This window comes from Phaenicophaeus curvirostris, chromosome 8, assembly GCF_032191515.1.
Source record: "Phaenicophaeus curvirostris isolate KB17595 chromosome 8, BPBGC_Pcur_1.0, whole genome shotgun sequence".
NCBI classification, from domain to species: domain Eukaryota; kingdom Metazoa; phylum Chordata; class Aves; order Cuculiformes; family Cuculidae; genus Phaenicophaeus; species Phaenicophaeus curvirostris.
In genome coordinates this window covers 35,121,786-35,147,984 of record NC_091399.1, presented here as the reverse complement: position 1 = coordinate 35,147,984, position 26,199 = coordinate 35,121,786, and the positions used below count along the sequence as shown (strand labels likewise).

General features: G+C 40.3%; 2 protein-coding genes across 2 annotated transcripts; both read left to right on the top strand.

Annotated features, from left to right (window-relative positions):
* Positions 1 to 130: 130 nt before the first annotated feature.
* Positions 131 to 18,354, top strand: MYSM1 (Myb like, SWIRM and MPN domains 1). The gene is made up of 20 exons (XM_069861868.1): positions 131 to 213; positions 1,607 to 1,682; positions 1,881 to 1,951; positions 2,273 to 2,350; positions 2,483 to 2,509; positions 3,033 to 3,111; positions 3,805 to 3,903; positions 5,144 to 5,907; positions 7,071 to 7,201; positions 8,359 to 8,462; positions 9,345 to 9,422; positions 10,537 to 10,625; positions 10,945 to 10,999; positions 11,081 to 11,131; positions 11,862 to 11,936; positions 12,224 to 12,412; positions 12,649 to 12,781; positions 15,030 to 15,135; positions 15,251 to 15,308; positions 16,118 to 18,354. The coding sequence occupies exons 1-20, from the start codon at positions 152 to 154 to the stop codon at positions 16,280 to 16,282; spliced, it is 2,490 nt and encodes an 829-aa protein (XP_069717969.1). The 5' UTR covers positions 131 to 151; the 3' UTR covers positions 16,283 to 18,354.
* A 2,699-nt stretch (positions 18,355 to 21,053) lies between these two features.
* On the top strand, positions 21,054 to 25,113 carry TACSTD2 (tumor associated calcium signal transducer 2). The gene is given in 8 exon segments (XM_069863093.1): positions 21,054 to 21,285; positions 22,288 to 22,404; positions 22,407 to 22,457; positions 22,460 to 22,788; positions 22,790 to 22,851; positions 22,853 to 22,922; positions 22,925 to 23,060; positions 23,063 to 25,113. Coding segments are annotated over 8 exon segments (1,071 nt in total). The 3' UTR covers positions 23,137 to 25,113.
* The last annotated feature ends 1,086 nt before the right edge of the window (positions 25,114 to 26,199 follow it).

Sequence of the window (26,199 nt, the reverse complement as noted above, 5' to 3'; positions counted from 1 at the left end):
CCTCCCGCCTCCCGCCTCCCGCCTCCCGCCTCCCGCCTCCCGCCTCCCGCCTTGGCAGAGGTGGCCCCGCCCACCGCCCGGCTTCGCCCCGCCCCCCTCGGCCCCGCCCCTCGTTCCCGCGGGGTCTCGCGCGGTCGGCGGTGCCGGCGCCATGGCGGCGGCGGGCGAGGAGCCGGAGGTGGACATCGAGGGGGACCCGGCGGCGGGGCCGGGGTGAGCCGGGGGCGGCCCGGGCCCCCGCAGCGAGAGCTCGGGTGGCGCGGGGGAACGGGGCCTGCGGGCCGCCGCGGGGAAGGCGAGAGGCCCGGCGCGGGGTGAGGCTGCCGGGAGGGCCCGTGAGGCTCGGCGAGGGGCCCGGAGCGAACGGGAGGAGCGTGTTGGGGCCCCGGGGCCGCTGGGCCGACCCGCGGCCTCTGCCTCAGCGTGTGTCTCTGCTTAGTAAATGGGAACTTGAGCCGCCGGCGCAGAAGATTTTGGAATAGCGGGAGAATTTGATTTTAGTGGCGTTGCAAGAGGTGTCGGGCTGATGAGTCTGAACGGCCTGGAAGGGAAGGATGACAACAAAAATAGTGACCTGGATTACTGAGTAGATTCTGTGCTGCGTTTCAATCAAAGAAAGTTGATGGATGGCTTCCTACAAGTAATTAGTAGTTACTTACGGAAAAGATCAAATATGATCTGGATCATAGAATAACCAGGTTGGAAGAGACCCACGGGATCATCGAGTCCAACCATTCCTATCAAACACTAAACCATGCCCCTCAGCACCTCGTCCACCCGTGCCTTAAACCCCTCCAGGGAAGGTGACTCAACCACCTCCCTGGGCAGCCTCTGCCAGTGCCCAATGACCCTTTCCGTGAAAAAATTTTTCCTAATGTCCAGCCTGAACCTCCCCTGGCAGAGCTTGAGGCCATTCGCTCTTGTCCTGTCCCCTGTCACTTGGGAGAAGAGCCCAGCTCCCTCCTCTCCACAACCTCCTTTCAGGCAGTGGTAGAGAGCAGTGAAGTCTCCCCTCAGCCTTCAGGATGAAGTCTGTAAAAGCTGTAACAATTTTGTATGACAGGATTCTTCTATTAAACTTTGTGCAAGTGTGAGCTTTCCTTTGGAGGAAAACAGTTTTTTCTTTGTAAGGAGAAGTTTTTCCCTTATTGAGGGAGAGATGTATTATCTCCACTTAAAACTTCTACAACTCAGTGGCAATTGTAATAGTAAAAATATAGCTTTTTAATTGTCCCCAGAACTCTGGCTTTTTAAATTTGTGTATATCTTTACGTGGTCCCTCTTGATTTCAGGTCTTTCCAGATGAGATTTTTTGCTGTTCAGGGTTTCACTGGTATCTCGTACAGTCTGCAGTAAGATAGGCGGGGAGCTGCTACTGAGATTACTGAAAGAGATGACTCACTGAGGGGGATTTACGCCAAATCTGATAGAATATTTCAAAGAGTAACGTTATATGTTAGTCTGCAGTATGTGGTTTTAATTTTAGCATCTAATTCTGTCGACTTCTGTTAAACTTTTTGTTATTTACTGCATGTTATTTTCCCCTGACAGCATTCATTTTGTTTGAATATGCTTGCATTGTTTTGAACACCGGAATCTTTTTCAGAGATCATGAAAACACAGGTTCAAGCTTGCTGCAGGATCACTATCTCGATTCATCTTGGAGAACTGATAACAGCCTGGTAAGTACCTTTTAAATGAAAGCTACATGTGGCAAGGTTATCAGAACTTCTTTTTTCTCCATTTTCTTCCATTGATGTATGTGCTTTACTAGGTTTGTAAACAGTGCTTTTTGTTTACTATTAGAAGCTATTCAATATTCTTGATAATCAAAAAGCAGAGTGGCAAAATTCAAATATTAAAGCATATATTGTTTGCAGCCGTGGACGCTGGACAGCAGCATTAGTGAAGAAAACAGGGCTGCCATTGAGAAAATGTTGCTGGAAGAAGAGTATCCTTTTGCTGTGTAACAGCAGAAAAAATCCTGGTTTCAAGTAGAAGTTAAAAAAAGAAAAATACTGCTGTAGAAACAGGGTACATAGTTTGCTGCAAGTAGGGTGAGCGTGGGTGTTCAGAAGTCAAATGTCACCTCCTTATGCATTAAAATAGCAGGAGTGTGTGAAATTATGCTTGTTTTAGTTTGAAAGCAGTGCGGTACTTGCTTCTACATCTGAATAATTATGAACTATAATAATCTATACAATTATTAGAATTCTCATGAGTACAAATACATACTCTGATGCTTCAAAACCTTACTTAGTAACTACAACAGATATTACTTATCTAATAAATCACTTTCTGAAAACATATGGCTCAATCAAAAGGAAACAGAGAAAAGATCTACAAAAAGGTAAGCTGTGTTCTGGGAGAAGTTCTCAGGGGAGAAGAAATGAAAAGTCCTTCCAAAATAAAGTTATTTGCTGAGATATACAACAGCATTGCAATTATTAATTTTTATTTTCACTTTGTTTTTTATTTGCAGCCCACATAAGAAAACTGGAAAAGTCATGTACGTATGTTTTTATGATTGAGTTGTATTTTTAAACTTCTGTTAAGTTAACTTTTAACTTCTATCAAGTTTCCAGACACCGTTAAAAAAAAAATGTAGTTCTTTAGTTCCTTTTGTTTGACTGTCCAAAATTATTTGAGACCTTTCTACACAAAGAAATATTGTTGTGTTTAATAATAGTAGTAAAATACTTTGTTTTTTCTATCACAGTGGTCCTTATGGAAAAAGTATCTGTTACTTGTAGTTGGCTTTCTTGCATGAACTTTTCTGTTCGCAGCTTCTATGTATTTTGTACCATTAGTTGCTTATGAATGTTGCATTGCCTTGAATCCTCCTTTGTGGTGAAGGAGCTGACATGTTTCTTGATGCTTTATTTGTCAGCCACATTCACATTTAGAACAATATCATGAGTTTTACAGAAGATAGAGAGTAGCCCTCCTGTGTCAGAAGTTGCCTTCAGTTACTGGGATTTGAGAATATGTATTTTTAAGAAAGCACTCACTGTCGTTAATTATTTTCTTAGGGTGCGATCACCTACAAAATCAGCAAGTTACTCAATAAAGTGGAAGTCAGAAGAAAAAGAACTGTTTGAACAAGGACTGGTAAGTTTGTTTATATATGTAATATTATGGATAGATGTCATTAGTTTATTAGCAAATTTATAATTAATATAAATAATTATGTTGTATTTATCTGCTTCTGATTTTTAGTTCTAACCTATTAAAAATAATTGTCATCTTCTAAGAGTGTAATGATAAATCAGATTTATGTTGATGAATCCCCCCAAGTGGCTTTGTTTACCAAATTTCATTCATGTGGGGCTGATGACAATTTAAGGTCACAAAATATCTCCAATATACAGATTTATGAACACTACAGTCACAATGCTGTAGTTAACTACAGGAAGTGTAGCTTGTGTTTATGGCAGATCGGTGAATAAAGTGAAATCCTTTAACTACTGTTCTGAAGTCTTTAGAGATTATGATCTCTAAATGTGAAAGGTTTTGCTTTGCTAAGTACAAATCCATTTCAGTTGTATTCTTTGAGTTAGCTGGTAATGTAGTTTACTGCATGTCTGAATTGGTGAAGAAGATCCTCTGATTAAGAATAACAATAACTGTTGGAAGAGGTTTTCGTCTTGGGACAGTATGAGTAGCAAGGTTCTTCACCACAGTTTGCTGTAGTGTTTGTGCATTTGTAATGAATAATTGAGTTTTTAAACTCTTTTGACACTTGTAAGCGCAACATCCAGAATGTTAGATTTTGGGTAACTTCAGTGTGCTGCTGTGTGCTAGGTGAAATTTGGCCGCCGGTGGACGAAAATTGCCAAGTTGATTGGAAGTCGTACTGTTCTACAAGTGAAGAGCTATGCTCGGCAGTATTTTAAGAACAAGGTAAACAGCATTTCTCTGTAGTTAGCGAACAGCCTGTCTGACAAGTGTGCTGTTGTACGTGTGGCTTGATTTCAGTCTGTCTTCTCGTGGTACTGCTGTTAAAGTAAATGTTGCATTTCATAGAATCATAGAATGGGTTGGGTTGGGAGGCACCTCAAAGATTCAGGGACACGTCACACCAGATCAGGCTGCTCAAAGCTCCATCCAACCTGACCTTGAACATCTCCAGGGAGGGGACATCCACACCTTCCATGGGCAACCTGTGCCAGTGCTTCACCACCCTCATCACGAAGGATTTCTTCCTAATGTCTGATCTAAATCTTTCACCGTCCAATTTAAAGTCATTTCCCCTTGTGTTATTACTATGTGTCATTGTAAAAAGTCCCTCTTCAGCTTTCTTGTAGGTCCCCTTCAGGTACTGGAAGGCCACTATTAATGTCTCCTGGAGCCTTCTATTCTCCAGGCTGAACAACCCCAACCCTCTCAGCCTGTCCTCATACCAGAGGTGCTACAGCCCTCTGATCATCTTTGTAGACCTCCTCCGAACCCACTCCAACAGTTCCATATCCTTCTTAGTGTTGAGCATTCCAGAACTCCAGGTGAGGTCTCACAAGAGCAGAGTTAGAGGGGCAGAATGTGAACATCCAACCAATTCCTTATCCACTGAACAGTTCACACATCAAATCAAATTTAGAGAGAAGTATGTTGTGGGGGACTGTGTTAAAGGTTTTACAGAAGTCCAGATCAATGACATCCATTGCTTTTCCCATATTTACTCCCACATTCAGAAAAGTGGACTATGCTCTTTTGCAGATTTAAACATGGAGTCAGGCTGATTTCAAGTTCCTAGAATGACTTCAGTGTTTTTATTGCTGGCATAACTAAACAATTAATGCAATATAATTGCAGTCTCTTATACCGTTGGTTGTTAGTCCGAAAATACTTGTTTTCCACAACGCAGCTGTTTCAGCTGTGTTGTAGGTTCATTTGAGACTTTGTGAGTATTTAAGAAGAAATGACTATTGTCTGGGTTTTTCTGGATGGAAATACATATTCATTTACGCTTGGGCTAGAAGTATACCTGTGATGCTGTATAAAATTTAGTTGCAATGGATTGAAATGTATTAGAAGGGTAAGAAATACTTCAGAATATCTGCTGTTCGAGTGAAATAGTTCTATTTGGGAGGCAGAGTGGTTTGTTTTGGTTTTCCATACTAAAAATATTTTTGATTTTCCTAAGGCAAAAAATGGTGATTCTGAAAAGGAAGAGCAAAGTCAGAGTGGCAGCAGTCTTCCTGTTGAGGATGGGATAAGGGTTGCAGCGTGGTCATCTGGAAACTTAAGAGGCCTTGCCGACCCCAATCTGAATGCAGTGAAAATTGAAAAGCTGTCAGATGATGAAGAAGTGGATATAACTGATGACATGGATGAACTACTTTCTCCTACCTTCCAGCAAGAAACTGGAAAATCTGAATTATCTGTTATTTCAAAAAGTCCCGTAGAAGAAACAAAAGGAATGGAAAATGTTTTTTCATCTGTTGGACATAGTACTGCAATTTCTTTACTGGAAGAAGATCCTCGACCTACCAAACCAGATACCGTGGATGCATTAGTATTTCCAAGCGTTGCAGCAATGTGTTCTCAGCACCTGAACGGTGATAATTCTGTGAACTTAGATTATCGGCAATGTAATAATTCTGTTGAGAAAGCTGAACAAGGCAGGCTAGTAACATCTCATGGTACTACACAAGCCACTGATCATGAGCCAAATGAGGAGAAGAGAGACCTTGCTGATAACGGTTTGCTTTTTCCTTCTCCCCGCCAAGTGGATGAAGATCATCAAGAAGAAGCAGAGGAGCTTAAGCCGCCTGATCAAGAAGTGGAGGTTGACAGAAGCATCATTCTGGAAGAAGAAAAGCAAGCTATTCCTGAATTTTTTGAAGGGCGCCAGGCCAAAACACCAGAGCGTTATTTGAAAATTAGGAATTATATTTTGGATCAATGGTAAAATGCATTAACTTAATTTACTGAAATAAGTGATTAAGAGGATTCATGTCCTGTTTCGTTTTAGTTAAAACAGTACTTAATGCTAATAGCTTACTTCTGAAAAGAGTAAAAATAGTTTTATGGTAGCCTTATAAAGACTGCCAGTAAAGAGTACTGATTTTTTTAATGCTTCTTTTGCATCTTCTCAGTTTTTTTCTGGCGTTCTTGGAAGTTAAAGCAGTAAAAATACTTTGCAGCATTATGAAAATGTGTCCTATATCAGAACAAGCTGCATCCACTTTAGTTATATTATTTTCTCCCAGCTTTTGTCTTATATGTAATGATGTATATATGGTTTCAAGAAACGGTTCTTCAAAATAACTGATGGTATCAATTCTGTAATGAGGTCTGTAGGCATTGTTTACTGCCTTTACAGAAAAGCAGCCAGAAGAAATAGTGTGTGCTAGAGCACATGATGTTGACCGAAAAAAAATAATTTGAATTAAGAATCAATTTGGAGTAATGGATATTGTATATTCCATCTCTGAAGAATCGGTTTAAAGAACCTTAGTGATATGTGGTTGCAGTCTCAATGTGTTCTGTTACCAGATTTGGGTGGTTCTTATGTTGGTTAGCTTGCTTTCAGGTAGGAAGAGTTGCTGAGTTTAACTCTGTTCTCATTCAGTTCTCTTGTGTATTAGCTTATTCTAGTTGCAAAGAAAATATAAAACTCCCTGCCAGAGAAGTGCTAAACCTAAATGATTCAGTAGCAGTTTAAAAGCAAGTTATAAGCGTACAGAGAGTCAAGCAGGCTTATTTATTACGCTGAGGAAGCCTGTGATTACATGAGCTATTTAGACCAATCTAATGCGGCCATTCTTGTATCAGTTTAATGGTACTGGAGCACTTCTGAGTAGTTCATTGCTTCTTCGCACCATGTTGAAGGGTTTGTTTTAATGCATGGAACACAAGTTTCACACTGCATAAGTATGAATGTGTATAAATAACTCCAAAATGTGTGTTTTGTGAAACTTATGTGTTTGCTGTGATTACCCTGTGTAGTGTGTACATTGCAAAGGGAAAACGCTGCTTCAGTGACTCAACCTTGGCTGAAGTCACACCTCCCTCCCCCGATGATTTATTTTGCTAGCTGACAATCTGCCATACTTTATTTTTTTTAGGGAAAGGTGTAAACCCAAGTACCTGAATAAGACTTCAGTACGTCCAGGTCTGAAGAACTGCGGTGATGTTAACTGCATTGGGCGGATCCACACGTACTTGGAATTAATAGGAGCGATTAACTTTGGCTGTGGTAAGGATATTTTCATTGCATTCAATTCAGAACTTGAATTCTAGTCAGTTCTTACTGAATGTATCTATTATTGACTGTCAGCTTTTTTTTATTAAAATGAATATTGCCATGTGAAGGAAGATTAGCAGGTGGTACCTTAAGAGTCATAAGTTCACTTCATTGAAGCATGGATAACTGCACTTAATCGGAATCAAGTGACCATGTGGGTAATCGTCCAACTTCTCTGTACTCTTAATGTCTTAAATAGTAATTGTTAAATTTCAGTTCTGCAGGAGAGAATCTCTGTTTAGACTGTGTTTAATGTAGTCATGTTTCAACCATGCAGCTGCACCCTGCCTTGGTAGTAATGTTGAAGTGAGTGCTCAGTGTTAGTGTGCACTGCTCACACAGGATACACGTTAGTCCTTGCTAGGAAGGAGCCCTGAGCAGCTTGTGTCTCATGGCCTGTGAAAATCCAGAGGAGTTTAACCTGCTTACAGGATTGTGGATTTTTTGGTTTTACAAAAGACCTTTTCCTTTCTTTTTTGATTCTTCCTTTCCCCACCCCTGCCCTTTCCTGTTTACTTCACACTAGCTGGTGGGGTGGGTTTTTGTTTTGTGCTTTTTTGTGTGTCCAGTGTTGGATTATTTTCCTGATACCTGCTGTATCTGAAATTCTGCCCTGCCTCTGTGTGAGACAGAATTCAAGTTATTGATTCTTTTCCTGTACTGATTATAACTATTTCCTAAATGCAAACCAGTGTCTTCATTCTCAAGGCAAGGTTTTATGAGATACAAATAATAAAATTAGGTGCCAAGTTAAAAATATATGTACACCTATAAGTTGGTTTAGTCTCTGAATTTATTTTCATCCAAAGCTGAATGATAGTCACCTAGGAGAGGAGGAATGGCCTGCAAATACATTTTGTCTCAAATAAATTATCAATAAGAAAGGAAATTTTCCTATCTTAAAAAAAGCTGTGGTGGTGGGAGAGGGCTGCATAATCAGTTAGTGATGTGGACATTAAGAGATGTCTTTTCACTGCGAGTTTTTTTGTTGTTGCTTTTTTCTTTATGTCATTTGTCCTTACCACTTACCTATCTGATCCATGGCTCTGTAGCAGAAATAAGTGGCTTCACGCTTTCCTGAAGCACGGTGTCTCTCCTGTGTCCTGTAGAACAGGCTGTCTATAACCGGCCCCAGCCAGCTGACAAAACGCGATCCAAAGAAGGCAAAGACACGGTGGAAGCGTATCAACTTGCTCAGCGCCTGCAATCCATGGTACGGTTTGGTGAGGCAGGTGGGGGCAGCAAAAAACATTTGGCAAGGAGAAGGCCTCTTCAGCCTTGATTCTCAAGCAAGGGCATCTCAGGAAATTTCCCCTTTCATTCAGTTTGCAGTTTCATTGGAATGCCCTGTAGTTCCAGTGTCAGTCTGGGTACAAGTTCTGCTGTCTGATGGCTTTCTGCCTGAACTCCTGCTATCTTGCACATTTGATTTCTGTATGGGTTACATAATAGCCAGAAAAATTGGAGTGTGTTGTGTGTGATTAAGTTGCTTGCATTTGAACTGTTAAGTATACCACGTATACAGTATGAATTACAGAAAGCCTTATGTTCACAATGTGTAGTAACTCCTTTATAACTACAGGAATTACCAAGGCCTGCCAGGTTTAATTTTCTTATTCATACTTAATGTATCATTTTTAAGTACTTCATAACGAAATAAATGAGTTGATGAGAAAAAAAAATAAATAAGTCCCTCTAAAAGAAAAAGCAAACCTGAAACATGAAGAATTGTAGTATATGCTAGGTGTCAACATATACTGGCTTTATGGTTTTTTGTGTTGTCTGAGCTATAATTCAGAGCTAGATAATAACGCACTGTTGCTGTCCGAGATGTTGGTGATCCCTAAAGCAATAACCAGGTTTTATGCTTTACAGCCTTAAAACCTGAGAACTTCACTGATATTTCATGACAGATTGTGAACTTAATCCTACAGAACTCCAGGGTGTTCTTTCTTTCCTGGAAATACATCATAGTGTTAGTGACATTCATGTGGCAGTAACCTTTTGGACAATGTTCTTACAGCTCATTAAATGAAATAAGTGCAGTTTTCTTCAGGAGTAAGGTCTTTGACTCGTGCTGATTTCCTTGTTGCAGCGTACAAGAAGACGGCGAGTGCGAGACCCTTGGGGAAACTGGTGTGATGCAAAGGATTTGGAAGGACAGACATTTGAGGTAACCCTTCTGTGGCTTAAACTTCCCTTACAGAATTAATTCTTGCTAATTGCTAGCAGGTGGTGGTGTGTCAGATATACAAGGGAAGCAGTTGTATAGTAGGTACTGCTCTCTGTGGAAGCAGTAATTTGAAAATAATGGAGCAGCTGTGAAATATTTACCCTGCTGATAAATACATCTGTACTTTGGTGTTTACAAAGGTTTTTATATTGTGAGTGTGTGTGGCCCTGCACTGGTTTAAGCCTACGAAACTTTTTGCCTTGTCTTGTAGGAGGTTTAGTGACCCTTTGTTTTCAGTTAGCTGCCTACCAATGTGAACAGTGGGGGATAGGAGAATAAGATTTAAATATTTATTTTCTATCAGCCCCATTGATTTCTTTGTGCTTATAACTCAGAAGACAGGAGTTCCTAATATTAATTCTGCTGCTAGCAATATCTTCAGTAATACTGTGGTTTATGAAACGCTTAGAAAATTTCTTAGAAGTTTAAGTATTTTATAGAATACTTGGAAGCATAATGTGTACTTGAGCATGTCTGTCCTTCCAGAAAAAAATGAGGAACTGTAAACATCCTGTTTTTATTGTACAGCCTTCAGTAATAAGAATAGTTAATATGAATACAATGTTACAATAAGAATATGTAACAGTTCTTTCCATAATTTTATAAAGCCATCCCTATTGTTCAGTAACTGTGGTTAATAATTCTAACACTTTCTGCAAAATCAAATTTGGGTTGAAATTAAGTTTGAAAAACCTCATCCCTACTCTGGGGTCATGGTAAATGCTGTCCATGGATAGAAACAACAGATTTTCTCCTTAGTTGTCACCTTTGCATTTATGCATGGCTTGCAATACAGGCTGTGATTTCACTGAATTTTATTGACTTGGGGAATGTAAGAATCAACAGACACCTTGTGGCCTGGATGTCTGATCGTCATTACTTTCACACTGCTTGTTTCTGTTGTGGCTCTTTGTAGTAGCCCCGTAACACACACAAATGCATAGCCTATCGAGAACACTGATGTCAAGAGTCTATTCTGGGTTGGTTTTCAAAACAGTACCGAAACAGCAGCAAAAATGTTAAGACATGTTTCCTTTTTTTTAAATTTTTTTAGCACCTTTCTGCTGAAGAATTAGCAAGAAGAAGAGAAGAAGAAAAATTGAAATCTGCAAAGTCTTCTAAAGGTTCAAGACAAATAAAAAGGTATTATTTGATGTATGTTATGTTCAAACATAGATCTTCTAGAAGTGAAACAAATGTCTTGCGTAGCATCAGGCTGGAATGCTGCAAGACATTAATATGTATAACGGTCTGAAGTAATGTGTGCATTTCAAATGGTTCGTATGGAAATTCAGGACTGTGGGTAGTGAAGTTTCTATATTTGGTGGAAGTCTTCCTAGTGTGGGATGAATAATCCAGGAAAGAAAATTAAGTTATTCCTCCTCTGCCAAGGAGACAGAGGGAAACATAAAAGTTTCCTGACTGTCCTACATCTTTAGAGAAATTTTCTTTCATTTTATAGTTCCTTTGATCCCTTTCAGCTGATACCGTGCTGTTTATTCACTGAAGAAAAACAGGTATGTACCTATAAGTGAATAATCAAGACTGCTTTATTGCTTAAGTTACTTCTCTTATACTCATTGTGTTTATCATTTCAGGAGCCCTTTCAGGTGAAAGTGTCTTCTGAAGCACTTTTAATAATGGATTTGGTGAGGATGGTTTCATCTTTCAAGCAGTTGTGAAGTAGATGTTGTGGGGTTATATAGGGTTTTCTTTATTTTTTTTATGAGCAGCATAAGAAGATTGAGAAATACAGTACTTACATTAACTTCTTTAATCAGACTTAGCAGTGAAAATCCAGTACTAAATAAAGCCCCTAATGATTTTAATGTGTTTTTATATTGTGCTCAGTTTTTCTAGAAGGTGAATGGTTGTATACCAATAAGAATGTTACTGTTTACTACTCTCCTTCATACTTAAAATATAATTTATTTAAAGCTGCTCTCTGAAATAGACTGCTGTTTTGAAATCTTATGGGCTCATTTTCCACCAGTCTGGGAATAAATTTTCTGTTTATAAAGCAGTGGGGGAGGGATTTAGTAACTATAAGCTGTACTAAAATTGTGCAGTTGTGCAGCACTGCACAGCATTCATTGCACAAGTGTCGGGTTTTGAAGCTGGCATTGCTTCCTGTGTGGAAGTTTTATACAAATGTACTGTGTGCATGCATGTGTAAAATAAGCAGACAGGATCTGTTCTGTTTGCTTTCAACTGAAACACTGAGTATTTGAGAATCTAGCTGTCCTGAGTTTTCCTTTGAAGTGTCACTAAGAAATTACTGACTTGTAGCCGTGAAGCCAATATATTTTGTCGTGTGTGGATCAAAACTAGGAGAAGTTCTACAACTTTGAATTTAATAATTGTTTGGTATCATTCTAGCACTCTCATGTGTCTATGGCAGAAGTAATAGGGCTGTTGGGTGGAAGATACTCTGAAGCTGATAAAATTGTAGAAGTAAGTGTTTGTCTTTTTCGATTTTCTCTAAAATACTAGAACTCTTATGATTATTATATATAATTTGAACAGATGAAAATGTTATTTCTGAAGGGTAACTATTTTAATGTACTTAAGTTGAAGTTAATTACTGTAGTCTTGAAGTGTGAGAGTTATGCTTATGTTCAAGTGTTGGCCTGTTAACTCTATCATTAGTAAGATCTGGTATATGACTCTTAAAATTCTTTACATTTTATTTAACTGATGGAGATTTCTTGCATTTATCCATCTGGAGGCTTTTTTAACAGGTCTGTGCAGCAGAGCCGTGCAGTAGCCTCAGTACAGGCCTGCAGTGCGAGATGGATCCAGTGTCTCAAACACAGGCCTCGGAAACACTGGCTGCCAGAGGATACAGCATTGTTGGATGGTACCATTCCCACCCAGCCTTTGACCCCAACCCCTCAATACGAGATATTGACACTCAAGCTAAATACCAGGTATTTGTGGTCTGTACCTTACAAGTAAATACATAGCAAAAAAAAAAATCCAAACCCAACAACCCTGAAGCCTCCCTGGTCTTTACAGTAGTGTTGCACGTTATTGCTCTAATGCATCTTAAAATCAGTTCATTCTTAAATTAACAGAAATTCTATTATTTTAATTTCAGAATGCTGTTGTGACAGAGGTTGTATTATTCATGTGTGAGGGTTTTGTTTGTTGTTTTGTTTTTTAGAGTTATTTCTCCAGGGGTGGTGCCATGTTCATTGGAATGATTATCAGTCCTTACAACCGAAATAACCCTCTGCCATATTCTCAGATTACTTGTCTAGTAATTAGCGATGAGATCAGCTCTGATGGTTCCTACCGTAAGTACCAATATGTCCATTGTCTTAATTGCTTTTTCTTTGCCTTTTGGATACTAATGGTAAAAATGTTGTTTATTCTGAACTTGAGAAATAGTTAGTCATATATTTGTTGGTAACTTGTGCTGTATGAAGCCAGGAATTTTGCTTAAAATGTAGGCCTGCAAGTAGTTCGTGATGTCATGACAAGAATGTACAGGTATAAATAGATAAAAACTTGTTTTCCTGTATTAGTATTTTCCGTAGCCTGTAAAAGAAATTAAAAGGCTGGGATAAGGGTCACTGTTATTTACAGATCCTATCCATACGAACAGCTGAGCAACTGCTTTGCATATGTGGCTTACACTTTGCTGCATCACACAATTCCAAATGGATCCTGTGATCCAGGAGACAGAAGTACAGTGGCAAAAGACTGGCCTCTATAGGGGCCAAAAATCCTTACTTGAGTAACTTAGCATTCAGAAAGTCAAAGGATCAAACTTGCCAAATGTCCAGGAAAAGACAAGATGTAAAAGATTAAATGCTGTGCTGGAGAGAATCCCAACCTAAAAGAACAAATTTGTGATTAAAAGTATCATTGGTGTTTCATGAAAAGAAGATGTTTTCCTTTCTTGAACAGTTAAGAACATCTAGCATGTAAAATATATGACATTTTAAGTGACGATCAGATCTTCTGCTCATGCCCTGACATTAATTTGAGGACAGCTGCCATGGTAACTATGGTAGATGTCTCTTCCCTCTCCTCCTCCTTCCCCTGTTTAAGTCCTGATTTTTGCATCCAAATTCTGAGGTTTCCAGTTATCTTGGCAAGGCAGTAGCAGAGGCCGTGTGAACCGACAGTTCCCCCTCTGTTTTTTCCTGTGGAAGTAAGCAGGGGAGACCATCTGCATGGAGACTTGCTTCGTAGTCCATGGGGAAGTGACGTGGCAGCCACATCTGTGCCATGATTCCTGTTTACCATACTGATAGTACCATAACCTTATCCTCGTTTCCCATGCAGCCCACCCTTGCACTGTGGAGTTAAAATTCTTGGAATCTTTATCTGCCTTTAGAAGGAGACATTGTTTTGGTCACATACATTTTCTGTCTGAGGTGACCTAATGTTCTTGTCCTGAAATCAGCTGTTCACAACATGATCTCTCCTCCAGCACTTTAGAAAAGCCATACAGTGGCAGTAGTGCTGTGGTAGTCTGTAAATGAATAAACATCAGTGTTTCGTATCAGCCATAACTATTTCTGTAGATGAATTCTTATGCTTGGAAATGTGTTCTGCACTGAATGTTTCACATTTGAGATGTGTTCAAATAGGAAATTGTGTTTATTGCTTTCTTTTCACTTACTCTGAGGTCTAGTTGGAAATCATGCATTTCATCTCATTAAAGTCTCATGATCTTGGGAAGGCTTTATTTTTAATGACTTACTGAAACTTACAGTTTGTTTCTTTCTCCCTGTTTTTTGGTAACTGAACAGCGTTCTGCAAGTAATTTTCTGGTGTTCCTTTAGAATACTTTCTAAATTCCTCTTGCACCATCTGCAAAAAACAGAGTTTTTTTTCCTTTAGAAACACAATTCCTCTGAAACCTAGAACAGTAGCTTACTGCTTCATCAGCCAGCACACACACAAAAACCAAAACCTTTTTCATTCACTTAACTTTAAATTGGAAGGAGGAAGATTTAGATCAGATGAGGGTGGTGAGGCACTGGCACAGGTTGCCCAGGGAAGCTGTGGCTGCCCCATCCCTGGAGGGGCTCAAGGCCAGGTTGGATGGGGCCTCGGGCAGCCTGGGCTGGTGGGAGGTGTCCCTGCCCTTGTCAGGGGCTTTGGAACTGGATGATCTTTAAGGTCCCTTCCAACCCAAACCATTGTATAATTCTATGAACCACATAGATCTTAGGGAAACAAGAGCGTAAGTCGTACCACATTATAAACGTTAAACTTATTTTGCCTTTTTTCTGTTGCGCAGTAAATTTCTGCATGCTTCCTTATGGTGTGAGGAACTGGCAAAAGTGGGGAGAGAACAGGTTTGTTCCCCACTCCAAGCAAAATTCAATTTGGAATCCAAAATAGGTCATACTTTTACTTTAATCTCTAACATTGGCAAGTAACGGGACTGCAAGCTTCTGCAGTCAGTAAGAAATTACGAACAGTTATGAGGAAGGAAGGGATTGCACCTAAAGTTAAGAAAGAAAAAGGAATAAAAAAAGTTGGGTTAACTGGAAACACTGGGTAATCATGTTCAATTCATTACAGGCCTGCCCTACAAATTTGAAATACAGCAGATGTTGGAGGAACCTCAGTGGGAATTAATATTTGAAAAAACAAGGTGGATAATTGAAAAATACAGACTCTGCCATAGGTAAATGTCTACTTGTGTTATACAGAATAGCCAGTTTAGCATTTCTGCATGTTTATTACTTACATTTCAGAGAAGATGTGCGTCTGCTTTCTACAACTTGTTTTTCTTTCAACAGCAGTGTCCCCATGGATAAAATTTTTCATAGAGATTCTGACCTGACTTGTTTGCAGAAAGTAAGTTTTCTTCTTTAGTTTTTAAACTTTAAATATGTTTTTTAATAAAAGTCTGGTTTGTATCATCGGAAGTCACCTGGAGTTACGTTTTTACAAATCGGAGATCCAAACTAAACACAATAAATTACTTCTGTAGTGCAGCATAACTATGTACAAACACAGTGAGAATAAGGGTCCTCATTTGAGAGAAATGAGGCCAGTGGTGACATGCAAACACCAAGTTATAACCTCACTTTGGAAAAGGATGAATGTCAGATTAACAATCTCTCTTCTCAATGTGTTGTGTGCTCTCAGTGCTGAGAACTGCATGCATTTTGAGAGAAGATTTGGACTTCCTAGTCCTTTGTTCAGTCAGGGAAGCAGTGCTGTGCTGCATTTGTCACGCAAAAGTGGAAACTAGTTTTCCAGTGACTGGAAACTAGAAGTCAGTGGAAGTTCTAAGTAACTACTGCTGTAACATTAATTGCACAAAGAAGACAGAAAATCTGCCCAATGCGAAAGGTAAACACATACACAATAATTACCCACATCCTCTTTTTTCCCTCCCAACATGACTTTGCTTATAAACAACTTAAATTTAAACTTGAGTTGCTGGAATACTCTTGAATTTAGCTCTTGTGTAATTGCTTTTAGAGCACTGGTTTTAAACCACTCTGTATTCCTGTGTCTGTTCCTTTCTAAAATTTCCATTGTATGGTTAAACACTTTCAGTAGTGTTAATCCCTTCAGAATACTTAACCAGGTAGAAAGGGAAAAAATAAACTCAGTAAAGCTGACAGTTTTTAAATATCTCCTTTTCTTTTGACTAGCTCTTGGAGTGCATGAGGAAGACTTTGGGCAAGGTAACGAACTGCTTCATTGCTGAAGAGTTCTTGACTCAGATAGAGAACTTATTCCTTTCCACATACAAGAGTGAGAACAAGAGTAATGTTGAAGAACATGGGAATGGATGTTCAAATGAATTGCCGGTGTGATGGCTTTAACAAAGAAAAATTATGGATTTTGTATTTGATTGTTTTTTCATTTTCTTCCTCTCCTCCCTGTTTTGTCAACTCTTTCGGAATTATTATCCATTTTCACAGTAATCATTACAGAATCCAGTGTCATTATTGTTGTGGTTTAAACATACTTTAAAAATTCGTAATGTGTGTGACCTGACTACGTGAGGAACCCTTAATGATAACATTTTGTAGAAAACAAGTGCCACAGAATTAGTTGAGTGGCCGACTGTCTGCTGTTCGGGAAGGAGGATGCCCTAGCAAGAATGCTGTGCTTAGGTCTTCACGGAGAGTTTATCCTCTCAAGAGTCTTCCACCTTGGGAATCTTCTTTTATTTTTCATGTACAGGTACACAAAAACTCTTAATTTGTTCATTAAAGCTTCAGAGATTCTAAGTTTGAATTCACAAAAGAGAAACTTAACTGAAATGAAAATGTTGTAGCTCACCGATTTCAGACTTTCCTGGTATCCAGCCTCAAGTTTTATTCAGTTGTGGTTTAATACATCATCTCTTTTTTTTTTTTTAATTACTTTTCCCCCACTGATCCCTTCGGTCCAGTAGCTTTCTGGCATGTTTGCCATCTCACTTCTGTGCTGGGGAGGAAAACCTGGTGAGTTTTCATGGCTCCTCAGTAGTAGTTGTGCTTGTTTCCAGTGGAAATAGTAACTGCTGTCTTACTACAGGTTGCAGTCTTTCTGATCTCCCATTCTACGGGGAGGTGATACGTTGTTCTGCCAGATCATTGGGATTTGTCCACTTCTAATTGCCACTGTTTCCTGTGGAAACAAGAACTCTTGACTGATGGCAACCCTTCATGCAAGGAGCAGAAAAATATTTGTCTTTTTAAAGAAAAACACCCTCCAACTTTTATATTTGGAGTCTTCTCTATGATATGCAGTTCAATAACTATTTTTTATCAGTTCTTCAGTTGTAATTTCCTACAAGTAGGTATTCAGATAAATTAGTCATAAACAGATTAATCTTGATTGAGGATTTTTTGATGGCAACTTGGAAATGTTTCATGAGCTGTAGCACTGTGGATCTTTTTAGATAAAATGTGCTTTAAGTTGTGCTTTCTCAGTAATGAGGAAACTTGACTTAGATACAGTTATTATTATTGACACAGATTTATCTTTGACAGAGTTTCTCAGGTCTAAAATATATTTGAAACCATGAAGCAAGCAAGACCTTGAGTTTATATATAGAGGGGGTGACAATGGACTCAGTTATTATTTAAAAATATATATGTTTGTGTGTATCTCTAGTCCTACATAACATAAATGGGGTTTTAACGTTTTGTATGTTTACATTTTTCACTTCAGCTTTTCATTTGTATAAAGAGTTTGAAAAGCTTTAAAATTGTAGAGTTGCATCCCAAAGAGGGAACTCCTTTACAGGAAGTTAAAATTACTTTATTAACATGTCTCTTTCTGTTACAAAGTGGAAGCCACAGAACCTGATCATAGGAAAATGTGAGCCCTTAAATACTCGGTGACTCTCCCAATGCAGATGCAAGAGCTAAGGACTTAAAAATATTGATGACTGTTCAGTGCTTTCTTCTCTGTTCAGATCTGGTGCTCAGATTGATATCTACTGCTCCTGTGTATGATTTACAAATTCGGTGTATCCCTCTGTATAAGGCATGTTGACTCAGTGTGTATGCGCTAAAATGTCATCTTTGGCACTTCCTCATTAAAAACATTGCACGGCTTTCTGTACTTCTATTGTTCATCTTGGCAAGGCAGCTTTCCTTCCCTGCTGTGTCGGGGAGTGGTCTGCAGTGTGAGGTGTTCTTTTGTGGTTTTACATAGGTTAGAAAAATCACCAAGTATTAATGTATGTGTGAAAAGCTGTAATTGATTCTGATTCATAGGAAGGGAATTTTGAACCTCTCGTGTAACAGCCGTATGAAGTAGGTCGTGTTCATTGTCCACATACAGTCCATTCCCAACCGGGAAGGCTGGATGTCAGCATTACTCAAGTCGTGGTAACAATATGCAAGCTACATCTCTGTTTAATTATTAAAACCAGTTAAAAGTAATACAAGTCTTTTTTTTTTTTGATTTAACAGTGGCATTAGGTTAGAAAAGCTTTGAGCAAGACATGCTTTTGAAGCTGTTCTCTCTTGAGAAGAGGATGTGGTGCAGTATTGAGCCTTTGGTACACACATACAGCCTGTGGGTTCTCTGGGAGTTATTTAGCGGGGTAGTGTAGGAGGAAATGAAACTGCTATTGCCATTATCTTCCAGCATCATCCTGTGATACTGGGTGTAAATTGGAAATACTGCATTTGTGATGCCAGTTAATAATTTCATTGGAAGGAGCCATGGTAAGAAAATCAGTAACCTCTTTTTATCATTTATTTTCACTGTGTTTAATACTAAGTTTGGAAGTTGCATGCTTCTAAGAAGATGAAGTTCTGTTTTACTAATGCTGTCAGGTCCACTGTCAAACACATAAGGCATTACGTGTTCTTATTGGGAAGATCCGGGGGTTTTTTTTGTTTCTTTCCATAAGCTCTTGCGCGCTGGCTTTGGTTTAGAGCACCTATGCTGGCCTAATACCAAGTTTCTGTTTAATACCAGCTGTGATGCCTTGCCGAGTTGTTCCTCAGGACATGGGAAATGGTTGAGCTGCCAGCAGAATGAGACCATTTAAACTCAAAGAGTTAATGGTTCAAAAAATCAACCAACCCTAAACCCCGACCATGTAACTTCTGGGAAATGTGGGTGTTTGTTGGCTGAGCCAAGTTTTGCTGTCCCAGTTGCCAGCCAGGCTCCTCCACAGGGATTGTGTTCCAGGGGAGGGGACGGAAGGGGACTCCTCCCCGCAACAACCAAACTAAAGGTTAACATCATTGCCAGTGATATTAAGTACTTTTTTGTCTTTTGCTTGCTGCTTTGATATTCCTGAGGGATGGTATCAGGAGTCTGCTAATAAAGACTGTTTCTGCATACCATGAGAGATGTGTTCCGTACGAGTAACAGCTGCTTGTCTGGAGTGTAAGGTCTGGCTTTTGCTCCAGGTCAGTAGCAGTAAGGAGTGATTTGGTGGGGTGTGACACCACTGGAGGGAGCTCTGTCACAGCTGGTTCCACGGAAGAGCAAACCCGTGCCTAATGGTGCCTGGTGACATTTAATGGGCAGCAGCGTGTGCCTTGGTGTAGGTCTGTTTCCTTCATTTGTTCTTAAAAACTTGATGCTTTCATCTCCTTCAGAAACTTACCTGGTGGTACTTTGTGGCAGGGATGCCAGGAAGGTAGATTTGTATTACCCACACAGTTTTCCCAGGTAATCCTTGCTATAGGATCACTAATATAATGGTTTTGGTTCCAGGGGCAACTCCAATGAATTCTGAAGGTAATCATCAAATTACGTTTTAACTGCGTTCATTAGCCAAATTGGATTTGGCTGTGTGGGTTCTAGCTCTGTTTCTGCCAGCAGAAGGAGCCAGAGTAGCTCTTTTACATTGCGCTAGCAGACAATCTGCTCTGCTGGGCGTTACTGAGCTGTGCTGACAGGGGAAAGAGATGCTGTGGGGATGGAAGGCAAGCAAGCCGGGGTGTCCAGTGGCCCTGGCAAGGTGGCTGTGGCCAAGCAGCGCAACCTGGCCTCTGCGACAGGAGGGGACGTGCTGCACTGCCACTGCCAACCCCACTGAGGCTGCAGGGGACATCGGGGTGTATACAGGATGATTTCAGCTGGCCTCACGGAGTGCATGGGAAGTAGCTGGTTGTTCCCGTCCCAGTGAACTTGATAATCGTATTTGATACTGAACAAAGTATTTAATGGCCTATATAAAAGCGTTCCGGTTGTTTAATTGGAAATGTCTTGCTGTTTTACATAGACCTAGTGCCCTGTTTTTATGAGACTTAGAATTGTGCTGAGAAATTGTTTCCATGGAAGCAGAGATCACTAAAGAAATAATGCACTCCCTGTTTCCTACAGGATTATTCCTTTTACAGCCTGCTGGTCTAAATAATTAACTCTTGTAGTGCTATTACAGCTTAGCATGGATTCAAGGAAGTAATACTTCTTATTTCTTCTAGTGTCACAGAGGCATTTTTATATATATATATTTATGCCTATAAGTATAGGTATGTATATAGATATTTGGAAATACTTTTATTTTTAAAATAAGTCTGTTGCTCTTATTTACAGAGGAGAAAACTTACAAGTACGAAAAAGTCACTTCTATTTTGATAATTTATGTAGCTGTGTCAGGGAAACTTAAAATCCTTCTTTGCCCTTCTCTTGCCACTGTCTGACATGTTTTCCTTAGAGATGGGTCTGTTGGAAAACTGTCAGCAGGCTCTGGCCAGCTTTGAAGAGAGAGACAATGAATGCAGTTTTTAATTATGGTAACAACAATGAGAATCTTCCCTGTGTTTTTTCTTTCATGTCTTTTGACAAACCACCTCATTTTTCACCACTATAAGTGTCTGTAAGAAGGGGAAACTGCCAAATGATAACATGAAGCTGAGAGCAAAACAAGAATGTCTGTAAGCATCATACAACCAAACTACTGTTTACTGAAAGGCCTGTTGCTGTCTGTCCCTATGGCCCTTTCTAAGCACAAGCAGTTTTTATCATACAATTAGCTGTACATCTTTTACTTTCTAAGAAAGGTAACTACTGTTATTTCTGTGTGAAGGAAGGAGAAATGGCGAAGTGGGATAATGTGCTATGAAGGAGCCAGGAGTAATTTGAAGAACTTGTCTGCTCCCTCAAGTACCATGCGTTTCTATGGCTTGCTTAGAAATAGGTCTGGCTGCAAAGTTCTACTCTAGGTTGTGCCTTTCTCTAGTGGCAGAAGGTATCTACAGCTGGAGCTCTAACTTGAAAGCTGTACCGTGTTACAAATGCGGGCTGGCAGACAGGGTAACTTCCTGCTACTCATCAGACACCAGCCTCACTGCATGTAGCCCAGCTCACACTGATGTGAAGCAGGACAGGCCCTCAGGACAGCAGCACACAGGTACGAGGGGCCGGCTGCAAGGTGGTGTGCAAGTAGCGTGGATGGGAGAACGGCAGGCGCATTGATATGTGGTCGTTACTGGTCCCAAACTAATGATTTACAAAGCGTCTGGCAGTCTTTGACAAATCACATGAATAGGAGTTGCTTAATGCAAACTGGAAAATAGCTTGCAGCAGCAGCCAAAATACATGGAAACAGTAACTTGTGCTTTGTACGTCTTTAGGACGCTTGGGAGCTACTGGAGTGTACTGCGAGAAGCTGTTCAGACTGAAAAATTCCTTCAGTAACAGCTAACAGCTTTGTAAGAACAATGCAGGCATGAAAATCATTGTTCCTAGTACTGCTTTGGGATGAGGAGGCACTGAAGGGAAGCTGGGGGGGAGGTTTCTGTGCTGGGAGAGTGTGCTCCTGTGCTCTGCAAGCAGGAGAGGAGACAGCTGATGAGCAGTCGTTCCTCCTGAGCTGGCAGCTACACCAGGCAGCACACACAACTCCAAAAGGCCTAATTTTATAAGTATATGAAAGCAGAAAGGAAGAAGTCTGTAACTGATAATCTAGACAGTGGAATGAAACAGAAATGATGGCAGTCACCGTAGTGATGATGATGGAAGAGTAGGACTTCTTTGAACAGAAATGGGAGAAATTCCTCAAATGTGCCTTTACATATCCCATTAAAAGTCTAAAGAAGGAAAAGGTAGGTCAGCTTTTGTCTCTTCCCTGTTGTTTCCTCGTGAAGTAAGAGGGCAGGCAGGCATTGGTGCTGCTCCCCAGGCAGTAACAGCTGGAAGCACAGCTTGGTGACTTCCCTAGGATTTGGGTACAAGATGCCAGTTGTTCTGGAAGGAGAACCTGTTCGGTGGGTCTGAAATGAACCTTGATAAAGGGAGCAGCACACCAGCATATAGAAATAAGTAGACTGTCAATGGATTAAAGCTTTGGATATTGCCTGCTGCCACTGACTTTATCCGTGCTTTTTCTGCCTGGGGTTTTGCTGGGCGGCAGTTTCAGCAGCAGCTGTACCCACGGCCAACAAGTGGCGGGTATGGCCCAGGAATGGATCTGGGAACTGCACCTGCACACTGGCAGGTTCAAATCACACGGCAGCACTGATGTCAAAATGCTTGTGATGAGGACAGAAATTATCCCCCTGATGGCGAAGCACTTCTGGGGCCGTGCCTGTGGGATAAGGCTGGCATTTACATTGCAGACTGTGAGGACAGTGGCACTGTCAGCGCCAGGCAGCGCAATCAAACTGATGCTTCCTGGTGTGAAAGCGCTGTCAGAATAAGAACTGAAAAGGGTGACAGAAGCCTGAGTTGTGGTGAACTGGTTGGAATGAGCTGGATCTACAATGAACTGAAGCACAAAAAAAGATCCAGTGCCTTTGATGATCCCAACAGCACTGCCCTGAAACTTCTGTTTGAGAGTCAATAGAAACTGCACCCCAAGAACGATGCAGCCATTAGTTATAATTCCCCGCTTACCCAAATCTGCCTGAATGATACAGACCTGGAAATCCAGATGTGATATAGATATCGCTAAAGTAGCCTGTTACTTTGAAAGAGATAAAAGATGACTCTGTATTTCATTCTCAGAGTACATTAACAGTCTCTGTCAGTGGAAATGCACTGGATATTGGAAAAAACTACGGATTTACCGTGTTGATGAATAGCTACTGGAATTTTGCATGAGATGACTGGTTGCTGGGGTTAGCGTTGCGGTGACAGTGGTGACTCTGGCTGCTGGCTCTGGCGTTGCCATTATTCTGAGGGAGCTGCAACAAGAAAATGGGAGAAAGCTGAGATTAAATAAATGGGTGAAATAAGAGGACTGAGGTTACAGCTGCCCTGATCTGAAAAAAGAAAGGCAACAACAGGAAGAAAAGGAAAAAAAGGCACAAAATACAAATAGCAAACAGACTCTGTGTATGTGGATGGATTTGGAGAGGGTTTTTTCCTTTTTATAGAAATTCAAGGAATTAGCACAATAATTGTTCTAAATTATTCTTGTTTAGTAAGAATGACTTTTGGGGGTTTGGGTATAAACTAAGTGGCCGGTCAGTTATCTGCCTATAAGAGTCCCAGTTTAGAGGCTAAGAAACCTGTTAAAGCTGTGTGCGTAGCAGAACCTGTTCACTGGTACTGCAGGCCTCGTTCGGCTTGCAGAAATGCTGAGTGGCTCTGGGTTGATCTGTGGACTGAAATTCCAATACTTGCCTTGGTATAATTGAGTTATAGAGCTGCTTGTCCATCGGTGAAGAGGACTTTTAATTGTGGGTTGTTGTAGGGGTCTTTAAAGTTGCCAGAACTTTTTTTATCAACAAATACTTTAAGAAATACCACTCAATAACCAATCAAGGGTGTGATAAAATTCTTTACAGCACTAGAGGCTTTTATACAGTCATTTATTAGGAAACATTTCTGCAGTCACTTCCAAGTTTGGAGATCCCAAGTTTCCAAGTTTGTATTCAGGCAGCACAGTGAGCTATTCCCACTTGCGCTCTTTAACAAGGGTCTGACACTCCTCGTCAGCAAAGATCCCTTGATCCCAATGCAAGTGTAAGTTAACCTTGGTCTGCTGCCCAGATTCAAACTCTGGTAATAGCTTTCTGTCTACCTAAATTCCCCTTGCAATTTTAATGGGAGGAGATATTTTTCAGTGCTCTATGGCTTCACAGAAATACTACACAATGCTTCAGGGCAAGCTGAAAAAGAGCTTTATTCTATCAGAGCTGCAGGGGGAATTTAAGAGCAGAGTGTAATTACTGAAGTTGGAATTTGGCCAACGTACTACAACTGGACTTCTTTGCTACCTGCTCATCTGCTGCATTCCTTGTTTGGGAGGTCGTATCCACCATGAAGGGCGTTTTAAAGGAAACTATGCTAGTTGTTAAATGTTGAAATATTGGTAGTTATATTCTCCATGCTGCATATGGATGTCTGCAAGTCCCATCAGTCTAATCTGCTTACGTTCAAAATCAGACCACTACATCCAGGCACTGCAGCAGGGTCAGTGCTTTTGTTCTCTTAATTACTCACAACATTACTAGTTTGTAATTCTAATAACAGTCAGTAACACGCTACTTCTAGGACAAACTGTTAAATATGCATCTCTGCTTCTATTCAGTGAATGGGATATAAGGAAAAGGGTGCAGATGCTTTCATTCAGTTTCTGCTTTTGCTTATACGGAGGAGGAGACTTGATGGTTGGGGGGTTGAATGATGAGATTTTATATTAGAAGAGAATATAAACACAGGAGCATAATTTTGATTAGAAGAGGCTAAAGTGACTAATTGAAAGAATATTAACAAGTAACAGTTTCGATATCTTTCTTGGGCTCCTGCTTTTCTTTTTAGAAGCTGAGATTGGTGCCATTCATATTTGTATTAATCATTAAAGGACTGCCCCATGAAAATCACGTTGTGGTCAGTTATTTCCTTGCACGCCATGAAGCACTGCTAGGCTGCATGCTGCTGGAGAATGGAAACGCACTAGGGTCATTTAACAGGAATGATAAGGTATGTGTCTGCAATTAATCAAAAGAATGGGAAGATTAATTGCAGTGTAGAGCTCAGAGAACCTCTCTTTGGATTAGATCATTCTATTTGAATAAAGCTATGTAAAGCTACTGTAGGATCTGGACTTTAATAAACCAACCATGCCCGCTGTTCCTGCTAAGCACTCATTTCTCTCCTGCTGCTCCACTTGTACCACCTCTCAGGCTATATGTATATATCTTTTTGCACATGGTAAACCAAGTATTTTACTGTTACAGTCCATGATGTTCACTTTGTTTAGCCTTCTGTCCACTGACAATGCCCTCACTGAAAAGGAAAAAATTAACTCCTTGTCAGCTTTAAATTTTGCAAAATTAAAGTGCTTTTTATGGTTTGTTTTAATTAGAAAATTCTAGTTATTGCTTTCCCAATTATATCACCCTGTTTTAATGGGGCGTGTGTGTTTGTCATATACAAGTAATTAGGCTTTATACTCTGCCATGGGATCTGTGGGCACAGCCAGCATGGTGATACTGATGGTAGATGGTGTTCTAGCCAGCACTGGCTGACACAGCTTCAGGGCAGTGCCCTGAACAATGTGATTAACATCAGTCTTGTATTAGTTTCTGGCGGTCTGCTCAGGCATAAATGCATTCAGGTGGTTATTTTGTTTTGGAAAGCTGTTTTAATACTCCATGATACACAAGTATTTATGCATCTGTTGGTGGGCAGGGACAGAAATACACCTGTAGCTGATAGAGAAGAGTGCATTCGTGCTACTACAAGAGTGTCTTTATCAGCTGCATGAAGGGGTTTCGGCCTTAGCTTTTAGCTTGTAGTTAAAACTTTTTGAACCACTCAGGCTCTAAGAAAAGTGTCAGAAGCAATGCCAGCACTACAGTAAGGAAATGAAACATAAGGATTCATGGACAGATTAAAACCCTCTTAAACTCTGTTCCTGCTACTTCCCCTGGCAAAATCCATGCCTGTTCATAGATGCAAGTACATATTCTCAAAACGCATTGACACAAAATCCCTGTGTTACTTTGCAAATGACTAGTGTGTGTGCACACATGTGTTCCCACACCTTTACTTAAAGACACACATCCTTCTGTTAGAGCAGGCAAGCCCTAGGGAAAGCTTTGTGGCAGCAGATCCTACATCGCATCCAGCCAGCCCACACCCTGCTCTAGCTCTTCCCAGTGGTAAAATAGCCCAAACCTGCTGCTATTTTGGAATAACAAAGAATCTTCCTGTCCCATCTTCCCCTGATTAAGAATAATCTCTGTGTGGTTGTTTAGACTGGGGTTATGGCCAGGTTAACAGTGTGAAACAAAATGCCTGCTGCACAAACACACCCAACGCCTCTCTTGTTGTTTAGCTGGTAAAACAGCAGCATCTGTAATGTTAAGCACTT